General features: G+C 34.1%; 1 protein-coding gene and 1 long non-coding RNA gene across 2 annotated transcripts in view; one reads left to right on the top strand and one right to left on the bottom strand.

Moving 5' to 3' along the window:
- LOC101895509 (1-phosphatidylinositol 3-phosphate 5-kinase) overlaps positions 1-26,804 on the top strand; it is a 42,125-nt gene that overhangs the window by 12,343 nt on the left and 2,978 nt on the right. Inside the window, exons 2-4 of the mRNA XM_059130272.1 lie at positions 1,015-2,691; positions 6,497-7,715; positions 25,863-26,156. Of these exons, the coding sequence (XP_058986255.1) occupies positions 6,762-7,715; positions 25,863-26,156 (1,248 nt within the window). The 5' untranslated portion in view covers positions 1,015-2,691; positions 6,497-6,761. The remainder of the gene's footprint in view (positions 1-1,014; positions 2,692-6,496; positions 7,716-25,862; positions 26,157-26,804) is intronic.
- Positions 124-460, bottom strand: LOC131806289 (uncharacterized). The gene is made up of 2 exons (XR_009343995.1): positions 331-460; positions 124-243 (listed from the first exon to the last, which is right to left on the bottom strand). It is a non-coding gene; the product is annotated as an uncharacterized LOC131806289 (long non-coding RNA).

The following is a 26,804-nucleotide window of genomic DNA, read 5'->3' on the forward strand; positions in this document are numbered from 1 at the left end:
ACTCCGGACAGACAGACGGACGACGAGGCGACATAATTAGATTCCGCGGTTTTCCTGAAAAGAAAAGTACAATTTTTAAATAAAAAGGGGTAAACAAAAGAAGTTTAATTTAAGATTCACTCGCCTGGTGTTGCAGTGCAGGATCCCTCGTTGAATTGAGCTCATTTCGAGGTTAGGTATCCACTTTTTTTTCTCGTCGATTGTTTTTGTGGTGTCGACATACTGCCTTTTGTTTGTCCTGGCCTGGAATTGGAAAATAAATTATCATTTTTTTAATCTTGAACCGGGAATGTAGTTATAAAGCTAAACTTCATACTATTACGTACTTACTCTTTGGGAAGAACCTTGTCCATTAGCTGCCGTCAGTGGTCCTAACTCTTGATACCCGCCATCGAACCCTGAAAAGGAAAAAGAAAGAGAAGGAGCTTAGAGTTGGAATTAATTTTTTTTTATGGAGTTAATAATTACGTTTCCTGCTTTTTTTCATTGATTGATAGTATAAATCAATATGTAATGTACAATAGGTGTAATAAAATTGTATACTTCCAAATGAAGATGATGTCGTTGGCTTAAGGCCATTAAGAAGGTGGTAGGGATGGTTTAAACGGAGGTAAGTGAAGGGTCAAATTTGGGACGTCAGGGAGTGGTGACGTCATGGCGAGAGGTGTTCTCGGTGGGAGGGCTATCTCTTGGTCGGACAGCCGCCAAGAGAGCTGTTTCCGGAGGAAAGAATTGGGTTAAAGTGAGTTTAAGATTGAGTTTTTGGTAGACAAGTGTAGTTTTTTTTGTATTTTTAGGCATGTTTTAGGCTTCTAATAATATTCCCCTTTTAGATATTCGTGCAAGCCCGGTATGATATTTTTTTTGTGTTCAACCGAAAAGGTCTTCAAGTGGCAAGAACCACCCCTCACCCGACGAGCCATAGCCGCGCTAAACGCCAGCATACCGGCAACGCCACTTAAAGCCAAATATTGCGATTTTTCGTCATCCTCGGAAAACGGTTGTTACAAACAGCGTTTTTTAGTTAACGAAAATATAAAAGAAAATAGAAAGTAGTGTATTTAAAATAAATTCACAACAAATGTAAATGGAATAAATAACCATAAATTATAAATAATTACGAAAGAATAACGAAAATAAAAAGATTTTTTCTATTAAGTAAACGATGATGATGACAATGAAAGTGTAAAAAGAGGAAGTAAGAGAAATTCTAAGAGAGAAAAGAAGAAAGTTGACATAACTGTGTTTTGGCAGAAGAAGAAGCGGCAGCAGCGGTGGAAGCAGCAACAACAACAACCACAGGCACATAAAGCATAAGCCGTAACAGCTGTTTTCAAAAATTACAAAACAAACAATTAACAAAAGTAGCGAGCAGCGTGTCATTGAAAAATAAAAGACGGCAGAACGTTGCGCCCTCTTAGCAGACGAAAAACAGTTACGAAAACCCAAAATACCTACCTATCTACAAATCGTTTTGTTTTATTTGTGCTTGCCTTTGTCGCGTTAGTTCAAAAGTGTGAAATTTGTTGCAACTTTTTGGTTTTTCGCCTTTTGTTTTTACAATATGGTCAACGGAACTGTATATCTATTTCAAACTAAAATCTATCTTCCGCATTCGAATTGCTGCCAATAAAACGCGAGGTTGATTCTTTTCTTGTCGGTCGGTCGGGTCGCTTGTTTGTGCAATTTATCTATCGAAAAACGCTCCTTATATCTATCAAAGTAAATGCCTACAACAAAATAGTGTGTTGTCGAGTGTTTTTTTTTTTGTTTGTGGTGCCTAAATAAATTTCAAATCGAAAAAAATGTGCAATAAATTGTTATAAAAAGTGTCGAAACCAACAACAAATCAATACTAAAACAGAAATACTAACGAATTCTTAGAATTACTGATAGTCACATGAATTTTTCTAGTCATTCTTCTAGTCAGCCAGCCAGTGTTAATGAAAAATAAAATCAAATTGCAAGACATCAACGCTATATAAAAATATTCGGCAATATAAACCATCCCCCAGACACCACCACCATCAACCCCCCAAAAAGTAGCACCAAAAATAAATAAAATTTACACAAAGCTAGTGGTATAGCAACAACAACAACAATAATACAAAACACTACAGTATTCTATGATAGAAGAAAATTCGAATACAAAACTATTATCAGCACCATAATAATAATTAAAGCAGACGACGACGACGACGGCGGCGGCCAATGAAAGTTCATTGTGAGAATATAAAACAAAAGCAAAAAATTCCTGATATCACAAAGCAAAATATTGTCTTTTTGATTGCCATATATTTTTAGTGAACGTTTGTTTTTTTTCTTTGTATAAATTTGTTTGCCGCGCGCTCTATCTCTTTGTGGCCAGCAAATTCAATAGAAATATAAAATAACGCACTCTCTTTACCACCCACTGGTCTCTTGCAAACTCTGACCTCCGTTTTGTGTACATAGGAAAAAAAGAAGCCAACAACAAAACATATTTGTACTCTTTACTTTCTAACTCTCTTGTCTTGGTGAGTTAACAAAAAACCCAAAGAGAGCGCACCAAATCAAATCAATCCTCTTTCATCAAGGAGTAGTAGTAGTAGTACATGGAGAACAGTAGTTTGTCACTTTTCTATGTCAACGACTGTCAAATCAAAATTAATTGCAATAAAATTGCCTCAACGCAGCACCATCAACTAACAGGTGAGTAAGTTTTAATATTGACATTGTGTAGATATCATCCCATAATGCAAATTCCTTTTAGTTTAATAATAGTTGTTGATGTAATCCTGTTATCCTACATGGTTTTGTGTTGGGCAAATAATATGTTAATAAATTTGTTTCGTGTGTGTGAATTACTTTACGTCAAGGTCACAAACTCATTGATATTTGGCAAATGCAAATAGTGAAGGTTGTTTTTTTTTTTCAAACAACTATAGTATTGCCGGCTATGTGTAGTTAATATGGTACCTAATAATGTCTCTACATAGTATGAAGAACCGTAAAAGTAGATTTTCAAAAAAGCTATGAAAACATTCGGACAAAAATTTCCGTAAGTTTTAAATATTATATTTTGAAATACCAGTGAAAAAAATATTTTTGAAGGACCCACTTGTAGATGCATTTTAAGTTCGATTGGGGCAAAAAGATGATAATATTGATCCTATCGATCCGTCTGTCTCTGTTAATTTGTATTCAAACTACAGATCTACGAAATTTGCCATAGAATTAGTGTGGGTCAGAATAGAAGCCTATTGTATTTGAAGATTTTCAAGACAGTACAGAAGTCTCCTACGTTGGATGGTAATTGGATAATATTTAGCGGTTGAAATGGACCATAAAGATAAAAATATTGTTGAAGACTTTTCGAAATTCCTCAAATCAATTAAAGATGAGGCTAAAGATTCCGCTAAAAAGTAAAAGCAAAACTATCCCCACTCGAAGTAAATGATCAATGTTTGGAAAAATCAAAGGCTTTCCAGGTCAAGGAGGTGTTAAACAACAAGCCGGGGAAGAAGACAAAAGAACAAAAAACAATATTAGGTTATCGTTTGATAAAGTGGGCAAAAAAAATCCAGCCGAGGACTTTGAAAAGCTGTTAAATGCCCATGTATTTCCCACAAGATAGTACACAACGTCATCTAAAATTCAATCACTATACCCTGTAATCGCTTTCGTTTGTCAGAAATTTAATATGTCAAACAGATTTTGAAAAAATCAATGTCGTTCTTTCCGTTTACCGTAAACGCTGTTTCATTTTTAATGCCTTCGAGGAATATAACAATTGGATAAATAGCATAAAATCAGAAGTAGGTAATCGTAATTTATCAGTATTTTCGAATAAGATTGTTGTCAAACACGAGCTGGGCTTGCTTTTTATAGGTGAGGGAAAGGAAAAATATTTCTATAGTTTTGAATTCACCGCCGATTTGGAACCAAAATTGCATTTATATCAGCAGGATATGGAAATGAACAACACAGTAGTCGATTATATGTTGACCAGTATGGAAACATAAAATGTCTACATACGTTTATATGAAGATGAATCTAAATGATCACTTATAGTTTTGAATTCCCATTTGCTCGATAGATGGTGTAAATATAGGGCAATTGCCACAAAATGTTTCATGGTCTCGTGAATCCGTAAATTGAATTGACAACCACCATCGATTTTTAGACCTTTTTTAAGACTTTAAAAAAAATGATCTATCCTGATTCTTTTATTTTAATACCCTCAGCCATATGGCTAGAAAAGGTATATATCATTTGATACAGCCAAAACGTGGATCATCGAAATAACGGCTTTAGATCATAGGTCTCTTTGGATCAAATCCATTTCAGGATATTTGGAATCGATCTAGCGATGTCCGTCCGTTTGTTCGTCCGTCTGTCTGACTGGCTGGTGCGCACGATAACTCACGCAGGGAATATACGAATTGGTCCAAACTTGGTACATCGTAATATTATTGCCAAATTTAGATAGAGTTTGGAGAAGGGCAATATCGGTTTACTCCTTCTGGTACCTCCCCCACAAAATTTCAACATTTTCAAGTAAAATATTTTGTTGCAAAGAAATAGAAAGAATAATCCGATTTTGCTCCAACTTGCGAATAATAATATTTACATAGGTGCTACGCCAGGTTCGAAAATGGATTGACCCCACAAAAGGGTCAACATTTTAAATAATTATAACTCTTATAAAATATGATATAAGAGTCCGATTGTTTTCAAATTACACACATCACAATATTTTTATTAACCCCATGTATGGTGTGAAGATGGAATATGTCGGTCTACCCCCTCTGGTACCTCCCCCGAAAAGAGTCAACATTTTGAATAACCAAAACGATTATAAAATCCGAAATAAGAACCCGGTTCTCTTCATATTTCACACATCCCATTATTTCTACTAACACAAGATCTTCTGTGAAGATGGGATATATCGGTCCACACCTTCTGGTACTTCCCCCCACAAAGGGTCAGCATTTGGAGTGGCCATGAAGCTAGTAAAACGAGAAATAAGCATCTGATCCTCTTCAAACTTCATATATCTCAATACTTCTACTAATAAAAGATCAGGTGTGAAGATGGGGTATATCGGTCCACCCTTTCTGGTATCTCCCCCACAAAGTGTCAAAATTTTGAATATCCATGAAGCTCATAAAACGCGAAATTAAAATTCGATTTCATTCAAACTTGGCCCATATCAATATTTCCATCAACACAAGATCTGTTATAAAGAAGGTATAGATCGGACCATTCCTTCTGGTACCTCCCCCACATAGGGTTCAAGATTTTGAAAAACAAAACGCTCAAAGCATCTAACTCTCTTCAAATTTCACACATACAAACATTTTGGCTAACACAAGATCTGTTGTGAAGATAATATATATCTGCAAACCCCTTCTGGTACCTCATCCACAAAGGGTCAGCGAATCTTTACAACTTGCTATATCTAAATATTTCGACATTTGCATGAAATAGTCCTTAAACACGTTCCTAGAAAAATATAGAATAAATATGTGTTTGTCAGATCTGATTGTCCTGAATGAAAAATTCCTAAAAATCCACAAAAATCAGAAATTCCATGAAAAATGCTGCTTGAAAAAAATTAAAAATCAATGATTTTTGAACTTCTTAGAAAAAGCGAAAATTCACAATTAATTGTCTGAGGATGATTGTTGAAAAAAAATTCTAAAAATATCAACGATTATACACCTTAAAAAAATATATATTAAAATAAGTTCTTAGTTGTAGGCCTTGATCTAAATGTGGTTTTAAAAATCTCCTATTGACTCTCTATCATTATTTCTCTGGTTGCCCCTGAAAAATAGGCTTACATTTTTTTAATACTTGAAAATGGTATTTTATTATCTTGGAAATAACTTCTTATAATTCTTGAAATAATACTCTTGTCTTTTTTCCTTCTTGAAAAATTGCTCTGGAAAATCCACCGCTATTACTCCGAAAAGGTACTCTCAAATTATCCTTCTTCCTCTGATGGTTTCTGAAAAATATTCTTCTTATAGTCCATTGATATGGCTGATATATACAAAATGTTATTTAAAATGATTATTGGTTTGATAGCCCATTTCAAATTTATGTAAATAAAACAAAGGTTCCCATCCCTGATTTCTGTATGGTACAATCGTTCCACCACCTAGTTCCTAAAAAAATATCTGTTTCTTCGATTCCTTAAAATAAATCCATTCCCAATGTCTAAATGGACTTAATCATTGAGTCTATTTGCGGTTTGTTGAAAAATTATTTTTTCTATTTCGAGTTACCTCCATCCATGAAGATTTATTTGAAACCCCCAATTCATTTTATTAAAGCTCGAAAATTTTTTCATTCATCCTCCGCAAAGTCTTGCTAAGTGAGAACTGTCATTTTTTATAATTTAATGGAATTTAAACTACTTTTAACCAATTTTTTTGTTTTTTTCTTTGTTTAGTTTAGAAATAACAAACAAATGCTAATATTTTTTTGTTTTTTGGTTTATTTGCAGATCAAATTGTGAGTGTCAGTAACCAGGCAATAATAACCAAACATCAGTCATAACCACACACACATCGGTGTGGTAACAAAGGTATACCCCAAAGCAAACCAGAAACGAGAACACAAAATAAAAATCAAAACAGTATTGCCTGGCTTTTGCGAAAAGCGAAAATATCAAACAAAAATTTAATTTACTTGCATTTTAATATTGTCACGAGACGCTTACGACTGACTACGAAACGACATCGTATTTCGATTATATTCAGCGCAAAAAAATGCTCTCAATTCAGCAACTGATCAAAGCCCTGAGAAAGCTACAAAACAACACGGCTATAAATAATGCTGGCGATTTGGTAAAGAGTATTAAACATGTGGCGGCTGCTGGCAACATTGAGGGAATACCAGCAGCGGCGAGGGCACCTTCCTCGGTACTTATGACGTCACTGTTGAATAATCAAAGAGAACAGCGAGAAGATGTGGTGGAAAACCAAAGCAAAACGTCATCATTGTCTAAGCAACAAGAGCAAACAAATGTGGACTTGAGCAGTAACGTTGGCAGCTGCGATGGCACCAACAACGCCAATACTACTTCTACCAGTAGCAGCGGCAGCGGCAGCAGCAGTCACCATCAACAGCAGCAAACACTCAATTGTCATAACGAATGTTTTAGTTTGTATTCGTCTTTGAACACTGACGGTTCAATAAAATCCGGTGAAAGGCAAGCTATTACTACGCAGGATCCGAACGTAACACAGACAGCTGTGATTTCTTCAACTACTACTTCCCAGCAACATACCATAGCAACACAACAGCACCAGCAAAGGGGACCCCAACATCATAACCACCACCATCAGCACCATAACCTAACCCATCAACGTTCCCAACGCATACAGAATTTCTTTCAACAGCAAATTTTCCATCATCAACAATTCCATACCCAACAACATAATCGCAATTTGAATAGCAAACATAAGCAAACACAATTTGCAATGTCTTCACTAGCAGCAGAACCATTGGCGGCAGCCGACACACTACAAAAGGATGACCTTAATACTAGTAATGGCAGCGGTGGTGGCCACCAGGCATCAGACGATGAATCATCGTCCTCATCACCGTCGTCAGCACCATCAGATAACCAAAAACAGCAAAATTCCAAATCTGGAAAACCCTGTTTCAATGCTGGCCTAGGAGATATAATACAGTTTATGGAATTGATTGGTAATCTTAAGGTGAGAAATGTGAAGCTATGTATATAATACACTATTCCATGAGGTTAAAAGAATTGAAATGTGACCACAAAATACTATGTGCCAAAGAAAACAAATATTTTTATAAAGTATGTAAAGTCACAATAGAGTCGTGGAGCTCACTATGTGCCAAAGAAAACAAATATTTTTATAAAGTATGTAAAGTCACAATAGAGTCGTGGAGCTCACATGTTTTGTCGGACTGATTGTAGCAAATTTGATAAATATTTGTAGACATATCTATGTTTGTTTATATGTATACACTGTCTGCTTGTAATAATTGGCAAATCCACTTTATCGCCTGATATGTTTATAGTATTAATAGCTGCGGCAGCAAATTTTTGTTGTTGTTGTAATAAGAAGAGTCCAAACATAATTTATGGTAGTAAAACGTATGGAATCGGGTTGAAGTAGTATGTAGTATTTTTCGTACGTTTTTTTGTTTATTTTGTTATTGTTGTTTTTTATTGTACTATTTTTCCGTCTACTTTCGTCGTCCACATTTGCCTATGAAAACAATGAGTGTTAACTTTGACTTCGTTTTGCTATTGAAATTCTGGCTATTGTATAACAGAATACTATGTCTGGCATATTTTTGAGCAAAAAAGCTTGGAAAGCAATCAGCAAAAGGGGGACTCAATGGAAATGTTGTATTGAAATAAAGGGTTCAGACCTTCAGGGTGTTTCAACGAAATTCATTGTAGGATATTTGAAGTCCATAGAGTGCGAATTTTTGGTGCGCAATGATACTATTTAAATCGGGCTGAAAATGTTACATCGTTGTGTTTCTACTTCAGATTGACTGATTTCAATCTATGTCCATTTGGTTCTACTCTTTCTGAGGTTGGATTTTATTAAAGATTATATATTTCATATTTCTTACATCGATATGTGATTGTCAAACTTGAAATAATTTTGAAGATTTACTCTCCTCTTCCACTTGGGGGAGGGATTAATATTTTTAAAAATTAAATATTTTATATACGAAGCAAACAGAATTATCTTTTTATTCTTACTTCGAATATGGACTTTATCGATACACTTCATTCATAAAAACGGATGATAATTCTGTATTTTGTCCGAATTATTCCTAGCATGATATTTCTCTCTTTGCAAACTTAAATGAATTACAAAAATATAGACCATCTTCGATTCGTTGTTACGAACGTTGAACAACGCATTGACTTTTTCCCATCCTTTTGTTTAATTCCTACTTTCCTATACTTTTGTTTAATTCCTATTTTAGTTTAATACCTATCTACTTCAGTTTGATTTCAAATATGGCCAACTTTGTTTCACTCCATTTAAGGGTCGAAATTGTTAAGCATCATGAATTTTAATATTTAAAGCAACAGAAGTCTGCAATTTGATCACAAACCTTGTACTTCGACATTTGTCTGCCAACAATTTACTATCTTCCTCCCTCTAGGGGATCGGTTAGTAGCTATCACGATGCACATGACTTACAAAAAGCAATAAGAGTTTTTTATGTGGTCAGAATTTTCCATAGTACAATATTTTTTGCAGACCCAGAAGAATTTTAACAACTAGCAAAAATTATTTCCATGCAAAAAAACCAAAAAATTATCCATTTCGAAGCGCACCTGGTTCGCCAGAGACAGGAACCAATTTTTTACTCTTTATACTCTTTTGGTAGATATTTGTCTGCCAAAAATTTACTGCCCTCTTCCATCTAGGGATATATTAATGCCTACTACGATACACATAACTTACAAAAAAACAATGGGAGTTCTGTATCTGGTCAGAATTTTCCATAGTACAATATTTTTTGCAAACCCAGAAGAATTTTAACAACTACCAAAAATTATTATTTCCATGCAAAAAAGCCAAAAATTACCTAGTTTAAAGGGTACCCGGTTTGCCAAAGGCGGGAACCAGTTGTTTTACTCTTAATACGCTACACCACATAGTGGTAAGGGTATTATGTCTTTGAGCATTTTTGTGTGTAACATGGAGAAGGGAGCCAGATAGACCCATAATTACTAAGTCAATTTATTCATGTCAGTTCGTCTGTCCATTCCATCCGTCCGTGTGTTCATTTATTCTTGAGAACAAAATGCAGGTCGCATTTATTATCCAATTGAGATGAAATTTTCCAAACAATATTGGTTTGATCCAAGGACGAACCCTATTGAAATTGGTGAGAATCGGTTCAAATTTAGATATAGCTCCCATTTATATCTTCAACCGATTTCGGGTTAATTGGGCACCAAATGGCCAACATCAGTCAAAATGACCTGAATTTTGGCTCATCTGACCGAATTTAGTCTAGAAGCAATAACATTATATTTAATGAAAATCGATTCAGATATAGGTATAACTCCCATATATTTTTCATCCGATTTGATGTCTAATACCCTCCACCATTTGGAACAAATTTGGCAATTCTCAAAAACCATAAAATCTGTTAAAATCTTAAAAATACCGAATGTAACTGCTATTTTAGGGTCTATACGACGACACGGACCTGCATATGGACCGTATCGTTATATGGAGGCTATACGAAGACGTGGACCTGAACACAAAATCTCCTTTCATAGTCTGTAGCACCCTTTACGAACATCAAATACCAAATTTAAAACAATTCCGGTGAAAAATGTAGCTAAAATCAACAAAGTACCGAATATCGGGGGTACCGTTATATGGGGCTATACGAAGACGTGGACCTGCACAGACAATTTTCTGTCTTAGGCTGTAGTATCCATTAAGAACTTCAAATACAAAATTGGAAACAATTCCGATGAATAAAGTCGCTAAAATCATCAAAATACCGAATATCGAGAGGTCCCGTTATATGGGGGCTATACCAAAACGTACACATACATGGCCCATTTTCAATACCAAAGTATTAGCTTGTTAAGGCAGAGATCATATGTTCATGATTTATTTGTTAATTTCTCTTTCGAGACGAGCTAGAGAGACACTCACCATCACACATTAACCCCAGAATCAGGATTTATGGTTTCTGTGTATAACATGGAATTAAGGCTAAAGATTTAAAAAAATCTACAACTTAAAATTGTAAAAATATTATGGTGGCTGGTGTCAGACACCATTTTCAATTGAATATCTTTGTAATTCATTGACCAACTTGAGATGGTCACAACCATTCAGTCAAAAAATTGTCGTCGACTCTAAAATCGAAGTTCCATTTTGAATCTCTAACATTTGTTGGCTTTCATTTTTTGAATTTTACTGGAAGACCTCTTTGTCATCTGTTTCAAAAGACATTTTCAAATTCTTAAGATTTTTTCATGGTTAGACCAAATCATGCTTGTGACCAACTTGAGATGGTCACAACCATTCAGTCAAAAAATTGTCGTCGACTCTAAAATCGAAGTTCCATTTTGAATCTCTAACATTTGTAGGCTTTCATTTTTTCAATTTTACTGGAGGACCTCTTTGTCATCTGTTTCAAAAGACATTTTCAAATTCTTAAGATTTTTTCATGGTTAGACCAAATCATGCTTGTGACCATTTACCCTCAAACTTTTTCGAAATGGTGTTGGTACACAGCTTCTCAATACAACACTTCTACACTAGAAATATACTATAACCCGTTAATATCCGACCGGAATCATGTTAAACATACGTACCATTTTCAAAATGATTCAGACATATTGCAAAATATTATCAAATTAAGTTTTAATGCATATTGACCCCATCCGACTATCGACTTTTTCGACACAATTTTCCACCCTCAACAATTGCATAATAAAAATATAAACAATATTTTTTAATTATTCTTCTTTTTTCAAATGCGAATTTATTCTTTCTCCCCACCCTACTCATTTGTTCTCTCTCTCCCGCTGTTATCCATCTATTTATTCAATAAATATATATGTACCTCTGTTTAAATTTCAATGAAAAATTATAGCTATTTTTATTTAGCTCTTTTATCTTCTCGCAATATTCTTTGCAAAATTTTTCTCAACAAAATTTTTGAAACTGTGAAAAAAGTGAAAACAGAAAACCAAAAATTTAGTGTTTGGCAAAAGAAATGAGGGGTACTGGGAGATATAAGATAGGTGTTGTGTAAACAAAAACTATAAAAGCGTGAATGACCAAAAGACAATAAAAAACAACTGAACAGCAACAAATGAAATTGTTGACAAATATGTAGTGAAACTATTTGCGACAAGAAACAGGTAGTTGAATAACAAAAATTGCGGGAGGTCGTACGGTTTATGAGGGTTATGATGGGAATTTTTATATAAAAAAGATAATTCTTTTTTTATAATTTTCTGTGATTTTCCTCTTTATATAACCAACAAATTCGGATGGAAAGGCATACTTACTAAGCTTTTTAAGAATATATTTGTTTTATGGCATAGGATTTGTTGCTCGTCAGTTCCATTATTTTATATTCTTTTTGGCGAAAATCCAGTAATTTTTGAAAAAGAACACACATTTAGCTGTTTTTTTTTAATATTTTTACTCACGTGATAACTGTTTTTTTTATTTTGAACTGCAAGTAATTCAAAATTTTGTTACCAAAAGAGCAAGTCTCAAATATTCTATTGTTTCAACGTGGGTGTGATTTCTTATGATTGTTTATACCCTCACCATACATGGTAATGGAGAATATATTTAATTTGTCGTTCCATTTGAAACCCATCCAAATAATAATAATATTCTTATGCTTATAGCATTATTATATTACTTTATTCCATTCCACAAGGCGTCTAAAAGTATGCTACTAAAATAAGAGGGATAAATGTACTTAAGGTAAATACAATTCTTAACATGATTTGGAAACTAGCTTTAAATCGAATTTCTTGAGCCAGTTGAGAGGAAATTTAACATTCAGAAGGATATGGATTAACAGAAGGCAGTAGCAAGGTTCCCAATATTTGAAATTGATTCTCGGTAGGTGAAAATACAAAATCCGAATGAAATGGAATTACACTGAATCTCTCTTCGAGCGTCTAATATATCGGTACGATCTTGAGCCAGCTTTTAAACTGGGGTTTCCCCCGTCGTCGAGGGGTACACTAAAAACGGCCTCATTGAACTCTATGAAGGAACGCCATAGAATTGGGTTAGCAGAATCCAAACTTCTACATGTATTACAGCTAAAACAACAACAATATGAAGCGGATCCTGAAACATAATCTTCTCTTATATGGCGTTTCCACTGCACTTGATTCGCTCTGTATTCGTTGTTTGACCCTACTACTATGATAAAAGTACCTAATACTTCACACAAAATTTCCTGAGCATTATTTGTACATTGTTCAAATCACTCTCAGAACAACGAAAAAATATGGCCCATTATGACATTTAAAAATTAAAACAAGTAAGCAAAGGCTACAGTCGAGCGGGGCCGACAGTTGAATACCCTACAACACTATACTAAACCATACAGTTTATATAGGCGAAATACTCGACAGAATTCCACAAGATATTGTGACAAATAATAAAAGTAAACCATCAGGTTTCGTTCTCTAATTTTCGAATAATAGCAACTTAAACTAATTTACTCATTTCCAATTTATTGGTAGATGTTGCACGTAAATGGTCTTCCTAGTTCTGGAACCAATATTTCCCAAAGACCTATAACCTCTCAGAAGTGGCAAAAGATTATCATTTATTATTGGTTTTTGACTGAAACGCATCTATATGAGATACAGACATTTGACAATATTCTTCAATGAAATCAGCGTTAAAGAAATAGTCGGAAATGCGTCTTTCCTATATTTGTGAATTCTCCAAAAAGTCACCGGAATGGACATGTTCGTATTTTGTCTACAAAAGTTGGCAAACTATTTCACACATTGAATATTTTTGGTTGGCCATCCGAAACTGCTTGGCTTTTGCAATGTCTGGTAACCCCCATTCAAATGTTCGTGAGGATCGAGCGATAATTACGACCTGCCGACAATTTTGAAGTTTTTTGGTCCATTTCAACCCCTAAATATATGGCGATCATCTCCAAAAAGAGTAGGCTTCTATTCTGACCCTCATCTTATCCCCATGCAAAATTTCGTAAGGATCGGGCCATAAATGAGATCTGTATATGATATCCTGATGTCCTAACTACTTAGTTTTGTTAGCTGTAGAAATATTACCAAATGTTTAATTCAAAATGAAAATATGCCAAAAATATGACAAAATTGAAAAAATATGAGAAAATTTTACAAAATCAATATTTTCATCTTTAGACATATAAGAGATCTTTGAAGCATATTTTCTTTGATAGACATATATATCGCACATATTTTGCTATATATCCGATTTGTTGGATAATAACATCAATGTAAAGGTCAGATGTAACCTTGTGATGGCTTTGTGATTTCGCCGGGATTTATTCACGGTTTAATGAAAAATTTTGATTTTTTTCAACACAAAAGATATCGTCTATTTTACCCGCTAAATATTATCCGACATTTTTCAGTATTTGGTCCATTCCAACCCCTAAACATTTGGCGATCATCTCCAAAAGCAATAGGGTTCTATTCTGGTCCAATTTTCGTGAAGATCGGGCCATAATTGCGACCTGTAGAGTGATTACAAATTAACATGGACAGACGGACGGACGGACATACATAGCTAGATCGACTCAGCTCGGCGAGCTAGGAAGATCCATATATACTTTCCTATGTGGAAAACCAATATTTCGAGGTGTTACATAATTTTTGGCCCAATCAAACTTATAATACCCCCAACACATAGTGTTGTAGGGTATAAATAGAACAATTTAATGAAATTTTAAAAATTTTTAGGAAGACTGAAAATTATGAATGAAAATTACAATTTTGAATGGCGTAAGTACATTCAAACGAAAATACATTTTTTTCTCTCTCATTAGAGGTACGCATTTTGTCCACGAGTTGAAATTTCCATAGAAAACTGCAAACAAAAGAGGCAATATTTTCAAAATGTTTGTATCGGCAGAAAAAATGTTTGACAAGTGTCTCTCCAGCAGAATTTAAAAATAAAAATACTATAATAAATCTTTGGGAGAAAAACAATAATATCTTCTATTCATATTAGTGAGAATTTCATGTATTTATATTGTATATAAATTCGTATTAAAATCAACAAAAAAAATGTTTGCAAAAGGGAATTATTTTACTTCGTGTACCTAATTCTGAGAGCGAACAACGTGATTGAAAGTGTAATCGGAACATAGCACTAGTTATCCTACCGTGTCTTAATTGTATCATGATTGATAGCCTTTTTAAAATGCCAAAATTAATCGATGAACTACCATATCATATCAGTTATGTTTGTCGAATTTGGATGTCTATTTCTTTTTCTACTACTTTTATTTTTTCGTTCAAACTTTGCTCAGCACGATATGAGATTCCAGTCATTTTTAGTATTAATGGCAGTATGATGATGAAAACATTACGGTCTTCATAAATATAATTGACGAACAATCTTTATAGTAAACATCCAGTACCTTACCCGCCTAAAGTTATACTATACTTATTGTTTTTTTTTTAATGTTTTCAGGATTATCGGACTTATGCAGGCTTTGGATTTTCACGAATATTTTAACAGAGACTATTATAATTATTTTCGAGAATTTTTTTTCCAAGGAATAACATGCCAAAAATTGTGTTTTTAAACAAAATTATTTCAAGGACTACTAGGCTTTTAAGTGCTGAATGTTTTTCTAGGACCTCCATTTTATAAACGTGGGTTTTCTCTTTCACAGAACACCATGCGCATAATAGTTGATTTTTATCAACGATCGATCATTTGTGAGTTTTTTTATACGCTCCACCATAGTATGGAAGGTATATTAAGTTTGTCATTCCGTTTGTAACTCCTCGAAATATACATTTTAGACCCCACAAAGTGTATATATTCTTGATCAGCATAAAGTTCTATGTCGATTTAACGATGTCCGTCCGTCTGTGGAAATCACTCTACCTTCCGAACGGATTTAAGTAGGTTGATAAAATTTTACTTAAATGTGTGTTTGGTCTGCAGGACTTTATTGGAAATGGGCTATATGGGTCCACGTTGAGGTATAGCCCCCATGTATGTGGGATTTTTATATTTTTGGTGATAATGTTCACCGGAACTTTCAAATTTCGTTATGATAGTTCGTAATGGGTACTACATCCTAAGACAGAAAATTGTCTTTTGCAGGTCCACGTCTTCGTATAGCCCCCATATAACGGTAGCTCCCTATATTCGCTGTTTTGATGATTTCAGCGACATTATTCATGTGATATGTTACAAATTTCGTATTTGAATTTCCTAATGAGAACTACAGCCTGTGACAGAAAATTGTCTAAGCGATCTTCGTATAGCCCCCTCATATCGGTATATAATGGGACCTCCCTATATTCAGTATTTTGACAATTTACATTATTCACCTGAATTGTTAAAATTTGTTATTTGCACTTCGTAATGGGTACTGCAGCCTGTAACAGTAAATTGCAGCTTCAGCTACATGCGGCATTTAAAAGATTTTAACAGATTTTATAGAACATTTAACGAATTCTATATTTATTTGCTTATTTTTTTATTCTTTCCAAATGCCCTGCCGAGCTTACCGCTTTTTCACTTGTTTTTATTATAGACTTGTTTTAAATTATGAATTTTTCAAGATGGAATGCCTTAAGCTTATTTCTTCTAGAAATTCCTGAGAGTAGTAAACATCATACATTTCAATTAGCCATTTAAATGAGGCCTTGGTCGATTTTCAGTATATATGAGTGGTGTAATTGACTCCCACAAAGATATATATTTTGAACAGACAATGGTTGCATTTTCTTAATTTAACGCAGGTCTAAATGGACTTACAAAGTAAACCTTGTGTAGAAACTATATTCCTGAAGAGAAAAATATAAAAATAGCGGCAGACAATTTTGCCGATTGGTTCCTTTTATTTCAATTGAATTCTAAATAGTTTGAAAATATTGTAAAAAATTGGACATAGATTGTGACTCATTAACTCCGTTAGGTATAGATCTTCTTGGGATTGATTTCTGTTTGAAATCTTCATTTTCTTAATTTGCCTCTTCTTTCAGATAGTTTGACCAGATCTCATCAGAATTTAATATAACATTTGCAACACGTTTTCTCCATATCTTAATAAAAACATTATCAATTATATTCTCATTTATTGTTATAAAAATTTTAAATGAAACACTTTTTTCTTCGAGCTTCAAGTCTCTTTAGTGCACTATTTTTAATTACTCATACCATTTAGAATAACCCCCTCTCTGCAACTATTTTTTTTTTCATTTCTAATTTGTTTGTTTATTTCTGCAAACAAACAATCATGACTTTGAAAAATGTTATTTATCGTAATTTTGCTTTTTTCCCCATGAGCGCGTACCAGCAAACCGAAATTCATAGCGTTCGAAACGGTTTGTATCAGTCAAGGGCAAGATCATTGTCAATGTTGTTTAATTCTTATGGTGGTATAAATATTTTGTATACACACCGAAAAAAGAAAACATATATTTGTATATATGTATGCATGCATCAATGGCCAAAGGAGGAGGTATTATTTGGCTATAATTCTTGTTTGTCGTACGTCATTACAAACAAATAATGAGTATATATACATATGAACATTTCAAATTGGCATAGTATGCATTAATACTTGTGAATTTGGTTAAAGTTTAAACCAAAAATTTTGAAAAATTTATTGCGAATTTTTAGAAGAAGAATTGCTAGGGGAAGCAGTGAAATCCATTGCTTCCTCTAAAAGCTCGCGGAAGGCTTTTCAGAGTAATTTAGGATTTTTAAGAGGATATTCTTTCAACGATCTTTAATAACTTTTAAGATTTTTTTAGGCATCATCAGATTAACGATTATTTTTCAAGGACCAGGAGACTGATAACCCCGAATTTAAGCACATACACACCCAGACCAAGAAACGTGTATTTTCAAAGAATATATTTTCAAGGACCATCACTCCGAGAAACTTGGATATTTAAAGAATAATTTTTCAAGAACCCACAGACCAAGAAACGTGGATATTTAAAGAATAATTTTTCAAGAACCCACAGACCAAGAAACGTGGATTTTTTAAGAATATTTTTTCAAGGACCATCAGACCAAGAAACGTGGATTTTTTAAGAATATTTTTTCAAGGACCATCAGACCAAGAAACGTGGATTTTTTAAGAATATTTTTTCAAGGACCATCAGACCAAGAAACGTGGATTTTTAAAGAATATTTTTTCAAGGACTCACAGACCAAGAAACGTAGATTTTTAAAGAATATTTTTTCAGGGACCATCAGACCAAGAAACGTGGATTTTTAAAGAATATTTTTTCAAGGACCAAATGATCGAGGAACGTGGATTTTTAAAGAGTATTTATTCAAGGACCAAATGATCGAGGAACGTGGATTTTTAAAGAATATTTATTTTTAAAAAATATTTTTTCAAGGACTCACAGACCAAGAAACGTGGATTTTTAAGAAATATTTTTTAAATGACTCACAGACCAAGAAACGTGGATTTTTAAAAAAATATTTTTTCAAGGACTCACAGACCAAGAAACGTAGATTTTTAAAAAATATTTTTTCAAGGACTCGCAGACCAAGAAACGTGGATTTTTAAAAAATATTTTTTCAAGGACTCACAGACCAAGAAACGTTGATTTTTAAAAAAATAATTTTTCAAGGACTCACAATCCAAGAAACGTGGATTTTTAAAAAATATTTTTTCAAGGACTCACAATCCAAGAAACGTGGATTTTTAAAAAATAATTTTTCAAGGACTCACAGACCAAGAAACGTGGATTTTTAAAGAATATTTTTTCAAGGACTCACAGACCAAGAAACGTGGATTTTTAAAGAATATTTTTTCAAGGACTCACAGACCAAGAAACGTGGATTTTTTCAGATTTTAATACCCTCCACCACTATGGAGGGCATATTAATTTTGTCATTCCGTTTGTAACTCCTCGAAATACTCATGTCGGACCCAACAAAGTATATATATTCTTGATCAGCGAAAATTCTAAGACGATTTAGCCATGTCCGTCTGTATGTCTGTCTGTTGTAATCACGCTATCTTTCGAACGAATTGAGATAGAGGGCTAAAATTTTGCACACATATTTTGCCAGTAGGCAGGTTAAGTTTGTAAATGGGCCATGTAGGTACACGTTATCATAACCTAAACCTCCCGATATTCGGTATTTTGATGATTTTAGCGACATTATTCACTGGAATTGTTTCAAATTTGGCATTTGAAGTTTGAAGTGGATACTACAGTCTATGACAGAAAATTGTCTGTTCAGGTCCACGTCTTCTTATAACCCCCATATGACGGTACCTCCTCATTTTCGGTATGATTTTAGCTACATTATTCACCGGAATTGTTTCAATTTTGCCTAAGACAGAAAATTTTCTGTGCAGGTCCACGTTTTGGTATAGCCCCCATATAACGGTACCTCTCGATATTCGGTATTTTGATGATTTTAGCGACATTATTCATCGGCATTGTTTCAAATTTGGTATTTGAATTCTGTATTTCATACTCAGCCTAATACAGAAAATTGTTTGAGCTACATTATTACCGATTTTTTTTTCAATTTTTGCATTTGAATTTTTTAATGGTTTATAACAAAAGTTGCCTATGCAGGTCCACGTCTTCGTATAGACCCCAATAAAACGGCTACATTCGCTATTTTTTACATTTTTAATTTTTAACTTTATTTTATTGAAAATTGTCAAATTCGTTCCAAATGGGGGGGGGGGGGGGGGGGGGGGGGGGGTATTCAATTCGGCCGGGCCGAACTTACAGCTTTTTTACTTGTTTAAGAAAAAAACTGTTCAATAATCTTGTATTTTTGCATTTCTAGAGAGACCGTAACTTCCTATTTCAACCTATCGTAATCTCATTTTAATAATTTAGGTTACTATCCTGAAAATTCTTATCTTCCAAAAGTTTTGTATCAAACCTACATCTATCTACATAATTTTTATTAGATTAAATGTATATGCGTGTTCTTTGCCTCCTCCCCACACTACATTCTAATGTAGATTATTGACACATACATATTTAATAATCATTATCATTGCCATTGTCATATTAAAATATTTGTCAAATGACTAGACATTCATTAGAGAGTTTCGATGCCTAATCTCTAGAGTTATATGGGCCGATGGCGTAGCTTATCTATCTTATCAAGGGTTCTTTTGGAAATCCCTAAATTATTTAATCTGATATGTGATGGAAAGCGATACGATTCAATATGTGGAGTCGGAAATGTGTACACCGTTTTGTGGTCTCTGATGATATAGGGGAATTTTTTTTCGGCAGAATTCAGAATTCAAAATTCAATAATAATTTCCACAAAAGGATTAGTCAAATTGAAGATATAGTAAATCGAAATATAAAAAAAAATTCGATATGGTTTTCATAGCACACCTATATATAACTATATTTACAGTGTATCTAAATACCCCAAAATATTATTAAGCTCCACAAAGAGTTCTACTTACGTCAAAAGTTTGAAGCAGGTTTTCTTCCCTAATTAATAATTTAATTTTGTTGATTTCAATTTTTTTGTTATTATTGTTTTAGTAATTCCTTTTTTTTTGAGGGTAATATGCGGAAAACATTGCATGTTATTTGGTAGTTGAACAAAATATCTTATCAGCATAACCAAATCACTAATATTTGTCGTCGATTGGAAACCACAAAAAAAAACGAAATATGAATGATGATGATGAAGTTCAAGAATTTCGATTACATTAGCAAATATTTTTGTTGTTTCGGCTATGGTTATTTTGTCAAGGTTATAAATTTTGCGTTTTTTTATCATTGCATATTGTCACAAGGGCTCCGCCAAATAACCCATTAGACTACGAGGGTGGGTTTTTGTTATTTTGGAATTAAGAACAAATATTAATAATTGGGAATGAGTTTTTTTGAAAAGAATTACTTTTCAAAGGGAAATGCCTTCTAGGAGGCACTTAACTCAAATTTTGGAAGTATTTGTATGATTCGGAATTAAAAGAATTCCACAATTTATTCTCGGACGACTCAAATTCACATTTTGAAAAATTATGACGACATCGGTTTTCATCATATGAGGAAGTATGGAGCTTTTGAAATTCAAATTAAGGCTTTACTTAAGAAGACTATTAAATCGACATCTGGAAAAAGAGCATACCAGTAGTGCCATTTTAAGCTAGCCCACATACCTTTCTTGGCATTTATTCTTTTTTTGTTGAAAAAAAATTATGTCTACCAAAGATACAGATGGATGAATTGTATTCTTTTTTTCAAGCCTCCTTTACAAACTCACAATGTGGATTTTTCAAACCGCCTCCAACAAGGAGATTTATAGAGTTTTCCAAACCCATCATGGAACCTTAACGGCAATTATTTATTAAATTTTCAAAAGTCTTTTCATGCACCTAAAATGCAGATAAAAACGTAGTTAAGTCTCAATGAACGTTTCACATATTGAATAATAGGTCTGGAGAGCCTCTTACAATAGTTCACAACGTGGATGTTTTGAATACATTTCATTAGTTTTAATCTTTCACGATTATCCAACGGGTCTGTTTTAAAAGAAGAATGCTTTTCATGAAATGATCCACCGCCTTCAACAAGGATCTTGTTTGTTTAGAGTTCCTCCATTATGGAATCAGAACCGCAATTATTTCTTTAACATTTCTAATGTCTTTTCATGAAACTACAATGCTGATTTTAATACCCTACACCACATAGTGGTAAGGATATTATCTCTGTGCATTTGTTTGTAAGATGGAATAGGAAGCGAGATAGACCCATAATTATTTTTGAGGATCTTCACAGAATCACTTTCTGAGTCGATTTATACATGTCCGTCCGTCCGTTTGTTCATGTATTTTTGTGAACAAAATGCAGGTATGCATTTATTAGCCTATTGATATGAAATTTTCCAAACAATATTTGTTTGGCCCAAGGACGAACCTTATTGAAATTGGTAATAATCAGATCAGTTTTAGATAAATCTCCCATATATCTTCAACCTATTTCGGGTTAATTGTGCACCAAATGCCCAATATCAGTCCAAATGATCTGAATTTTGACACATCCAACCGAAGTCAGACTAGAAGCAGATACATCAAATTTGGGGAAAATCGTTCCAGAATTTGATCAAGATCGGTTCAGATTTGGATATAGCTCCAATAGATATCTTCAACCGATTTCGGGTAATTGTGCACCAAATGGCCAATATCAGTCCAAAAGTCCTGAAATTTGGTACATCCGACCGAATTCAGTCTAGATGTTTGGTTACAGATACAGCCCAGAAATACCTCTTCCAAATTGTATCAAGATCGGCTCAGATTATTAACCGATTTCTCGTTTCTTGTTCACCAGATGGTAAATATCAGTCCAAATGGAGTGAATTTTCGCACTTCCGACCGAATTCAGTCTAGAAGCAATTGCATCAAATTTGGTGAAAATCGGTTAAGATATAGCTATGGCTCCCGTAAATATGTTTCATCCTATTTGGTGTTTAAGTGCCTCACATGCGTAATATGCTTTCGACAACAGTGATATTTGGTACCAGATATCTGATAGAGCTCGGAAATACCTTTACAAAATTTTATCGAGATTGGCTAAGATTTGGATATAGGTCCTATACATAACTTCAATCCGATTTCAGGTTTATTGTGCAAATACTGGCTAATATCAGCCCAAATGGAGTGAATTTCGGGAGGCACGTTTTCATTTTGTGAAAAACGTCTCCGATATATTTTTTAATATAATCCCTCTCGAAGTGATAGTATGCACTCTATAGGAATAATATTTGGTATAAAAATTAAAATATGTCCCTCAAATATAGTGAAAATCTATTCAGAATTGGATATGCCCCCCACAGATTAGTTCCTTCTGAAACCAAATTATAACTGCTCTTAAGCCAAATGTTGATAGGTATTATGATCTTGAAATAAATTCTTTTGTTACGGGAGCTCTACTAAAAATGCATAGTGGTGTAGGGTATCATATAGTCGGCCCCGCCGTACTTTTGACTTTTCCTTACTGATATTGTTTGATTAAAATGAAGCAACTTAAATATAGGAGATTACTGTGTCACATCTGTTTAACAATTATAGGAAGCGACGTCCCTTCAAGCAAATGATTCTGATGCGAGGCCCAGATCCACTGTTACTTCGACAGTATGTGAGAACATACTCTGTAAAGAAGATGATGTCTAAATCACAATAATGCCCACGGTATTGTCGAAGATCAAAGTTGGAGGCTTAAATACCTCGGGCACAAGGCACAGTTATTCTGTATGCGGTTAAAATATGTACTGATTTGCCCTGTTAGATGTTCTTTCATCTAAGATATTAATCTTTTATAGATGAAATATCTATTCCCTTATTGGAATTCTACTTATAAAAACCCCTTTAAGAAGCCCTGTGTAGAAAAGCACACACTTAATGATGTTAAACTCAAAGAATACCCTTAAAAACGTTTAGAGCTTTTAACGTTTTTACCCCCCTTTCCCAATTGCGGTCTTACCTGATAGGTAGCATTCACGAAAAATCATGTGCTATCGCTCTGTCATTGTGTGAATGCAATGAGTTTGCATTTATATATTTTAAATTTGTACCTTGACCGATACTAAAAATCATGCAATTGTATTGTACAAAATTTAAACAGCGATAAAATGGCAATATTTTATTAGATAATACTGAATGTGCACTTGTATATATTTTCAGATTAAGGCGTTAGCAGAGGTTAATGAACTCACACTCAACACTCATATTGAAGATTATTATCATTATTATTAAGAAAAAATAAAAAAGCAGCTAATTTCGGGCTTCTACCATTCGGAAGGAACTTGAATAATTTAAAACCAGTAAAGAAAGTCCTAAAGTCGGGCGGGGCCGATTTTATGATACCCTACACCACTTTGCTAATTTAGTTGAGCTCCACATAACAAGTAAAAGTTTTTATGGGAGAATTCAATCATAAACCCTATGATTATAATTATAATTTAAAATTTAAAGGTCTAAATACGCCAAAACATTTGTATCTTTTAAATTCGGACTTGTATTGCCCATTTGGTGCAAAATTAATTCTAAATCAGATAAAGATATATATTGGAGCTAAATCCAAATCTGAACCGATAAATTCGGACTTGTATTGCCCATTTGGTGCAAAATTAATACTAAATCAGATAAAGATATATATTGGAGCTAAATCCAAATCTGAACCGATCTCGATAAAATTTGGCAAAGATATTTCTGAGCTGTATTTGATATATTTCCCTGAATATCGTTGTTACGGAGTGCATATTACGGCTGTGGGTAACAAATATTCATACTACCTTCTAGACTCAATTCGGTCGTATGTGCCGAATTCCATCCCATTTGGGCAAATATTAGACGTTTGGTGCACAATAAAAGGTAAATCGAACGAAGTTATATTATCCAAATCTGAACCGATCTCGATAAAATTAGCAAAGGTATTTCTGAGCTGCATTTGATATATTTTCCCAAATATTGTTTTTACAGAGTGCATATTACGGCTGCGGAGGACAAAAATAACAAATCGGATGAACAATATATATGGGAGCTATAGCTATATCTGAACCGATTTCGATCAAATTTGGCATGCTTATTTTTAGGCCTAATTTGGTTGCATGTGCAAAATTCCATACTATTCGGGCTGATATTACACGTTTGGTGCACAATAAAAGGCAAATCGGACGAAGATATATATGGGAGCTATATCTAAATTTTTACCGATTATCTCCAATTTCAATAGGGTTCGTCCTTGGTGGTTGGTAGCCAATTCCCGTGAATAATGTCGCTAATATCATCAAAATACCGAAAAAAGGGAGGTACCGTTGTTTTGGGACTGTATTAAGACGTGAACCTGCATGGACAATTTTCCGTCATAGGTTGTCTTATCCATTACGAACTTTAAATACGAAATTTGATGCAATTCCCGTGAATAATTCTGGGAATACCGAATATCTCGAGGTAGCGTTGTATGGCGTTGTACGAAGACGTGGACTTGCACAGACATTTTTCTGTCTTAGGCTGTAGTAATCATTACAAACTTCAAATACCAAATTTGAAACAGTTCCGGTGAATAATGTCACTAAAATCATCAAAATTCCGAAAATCTGGAGGTGTCGTTATATGAGGATTATACGGAGGCGTGGACCTGCACGGACAATTTTCTCTCATATGCTGTAGTATATGTTATGAACTTCAAATATTAAATTTGAAACCTTTCCGGTGAATAATGTCGCTAAAATCATCAAAATACCGAATATCGGGAGGTACCGTTATATGGGGGCTATACCAAAACGTGGACGTATATGGCCCATTTACCAAAATTCCTGCAGACATAATATACATTTGAGTAACATTTTATCAACCTACTTCATTTCGTTCGGAAGTTAGAGTAATTTCCACAGACGGACCGGACTAAATCGCTAAATTAGAATTTTACACTGATCAAGAATATTCATACTTTGTTATGTCAAAAATTATTATTTCGATGAGTTACAAACGGAATGACAAAATTAATATACCCTCCATGTTGTGGAAGATAATAAAAAACAATTCGGAAGAAATAAGAACGAAATTATTAAGAAAATTAAACATTAGAATTTCTTATATTGACTTCTTGCAATAATAATCCATCTACTTACATTGCTTGCAAGGTCAACCATATGTTTATCCAGACATTATTGTCGTAATAATGGATGCCAGCGCATAATAACAACCAGCGTAAACAATTTTATTTACATTGTAACATTGTAGGACCAACTAAACTGCGTCATTTCAGTTTGAAAACAACAATTTATCTATGGTCAATCATCTCAGCCAATCAGCCGCCCCGCCTCCAAGCAATCTGATACTATTTCACAGCAGAATCTGAAGGCCTTTTGACGTTGCTCCTCTTAATTCGCATAATATAATTTAGCTAATTGCTGCTGCTAAGCAATTGACTTGTGGAAGGAATTACATAAAAAGAACGACAACATTATTTAGCCACCTAAAAACAACAAAGTACAAACATTTATTGATGATGTTGTTGTTTTTCCCATTTTTCTTACCAAATATACATATATTTTCTACATAATTGATTTTAATTACAAATATATTTACGACCGCTGTTATTTATCGTTCTTTTCCCCCCTCACCCTTTACAGCACACAAAACGTACCGGCTGGGTGTTGCGTGATGTCAACGACTGTGAATCGATTTCGGGCCACATGTATCGCATGAGCATCTTAACCTTCCTTTTGGATGGCACTGAGGGTTTGAATCAAATCCGTTGCATGGAATTGGCTTTGGTCCATGATTTGGCTGAAAGTTTAGTCGGTGATATTACACCGTTCTGTGGCATCTCCAAGGAGGAAAAGAAGGCAATGGAATTGAAGGCCATGGAAGACATTTGTAAACTGATTGAACCACGCGGTAAAAGGATGATGGAACTGTTTGAGGTGAGTAGTTTGTCAATATGAAATTTTGGAATTTATTAATCAAATCATCTTTTTTCTTTGAAGGTCATATTTAGAAACCCCTGAGTGGGATCAAATTATAGGAAATAGTCGTATCTTTTCAAAGGTCATATATAGGAACACTAGAGTGGAAAAGTTCTTGGCTATGTTCATGACATTCCTTACAAAATAGGACTCTGGATCAGCGATACACCACAAGCGTACTTAAAGGGAACTTATCTCTATTTCAAGTAGCCGGCGTGTAATCTTCGATTTTTTGTCAATTTGGGGATCATATGATAGGAAATAGTCGTGGTATTATAAAATGCCAACTATGACTTGTCAAGTTTGAAGACTTCACCTCTGAAAAGCGTTGTTTTTTGTTTAAAGTTATGAAGACCTACTGTAATATGAATACCTTCCACTGCTTTTCAATAACGTTGCATATATAATCGAAGAAGAAGACCCTCATCCCTATGGTCTATTTATAATGGCTTTACAATTCTATAAGGAATCCCTTAACCCAGGTCTTTCATAGGCCAAGATGAAGGCATTTTTTATGGGCTACACGAAAGCATCCCTCACAGGCGAGATAAAGGCTTTCCATCTCGCCTATGAAGAATGCCTTCATCTCGCCTATGAAGAATGCCT

The sequence above is a fragment of the Musca domestica genome, unplaced genomic scaffold (genome assembly GCF_030504385.1).
Source record: "Musca domestica strain aabys unplaced genomic scaffold, Musca_domestica.polishedcontigs.V.1.1 7, whole genome shotgun sequence".
NCBI lineage: Eukaryota > Metazoa > Arthropoda > Insecta > Diptera > Muscidae > Musca > Musca domestica.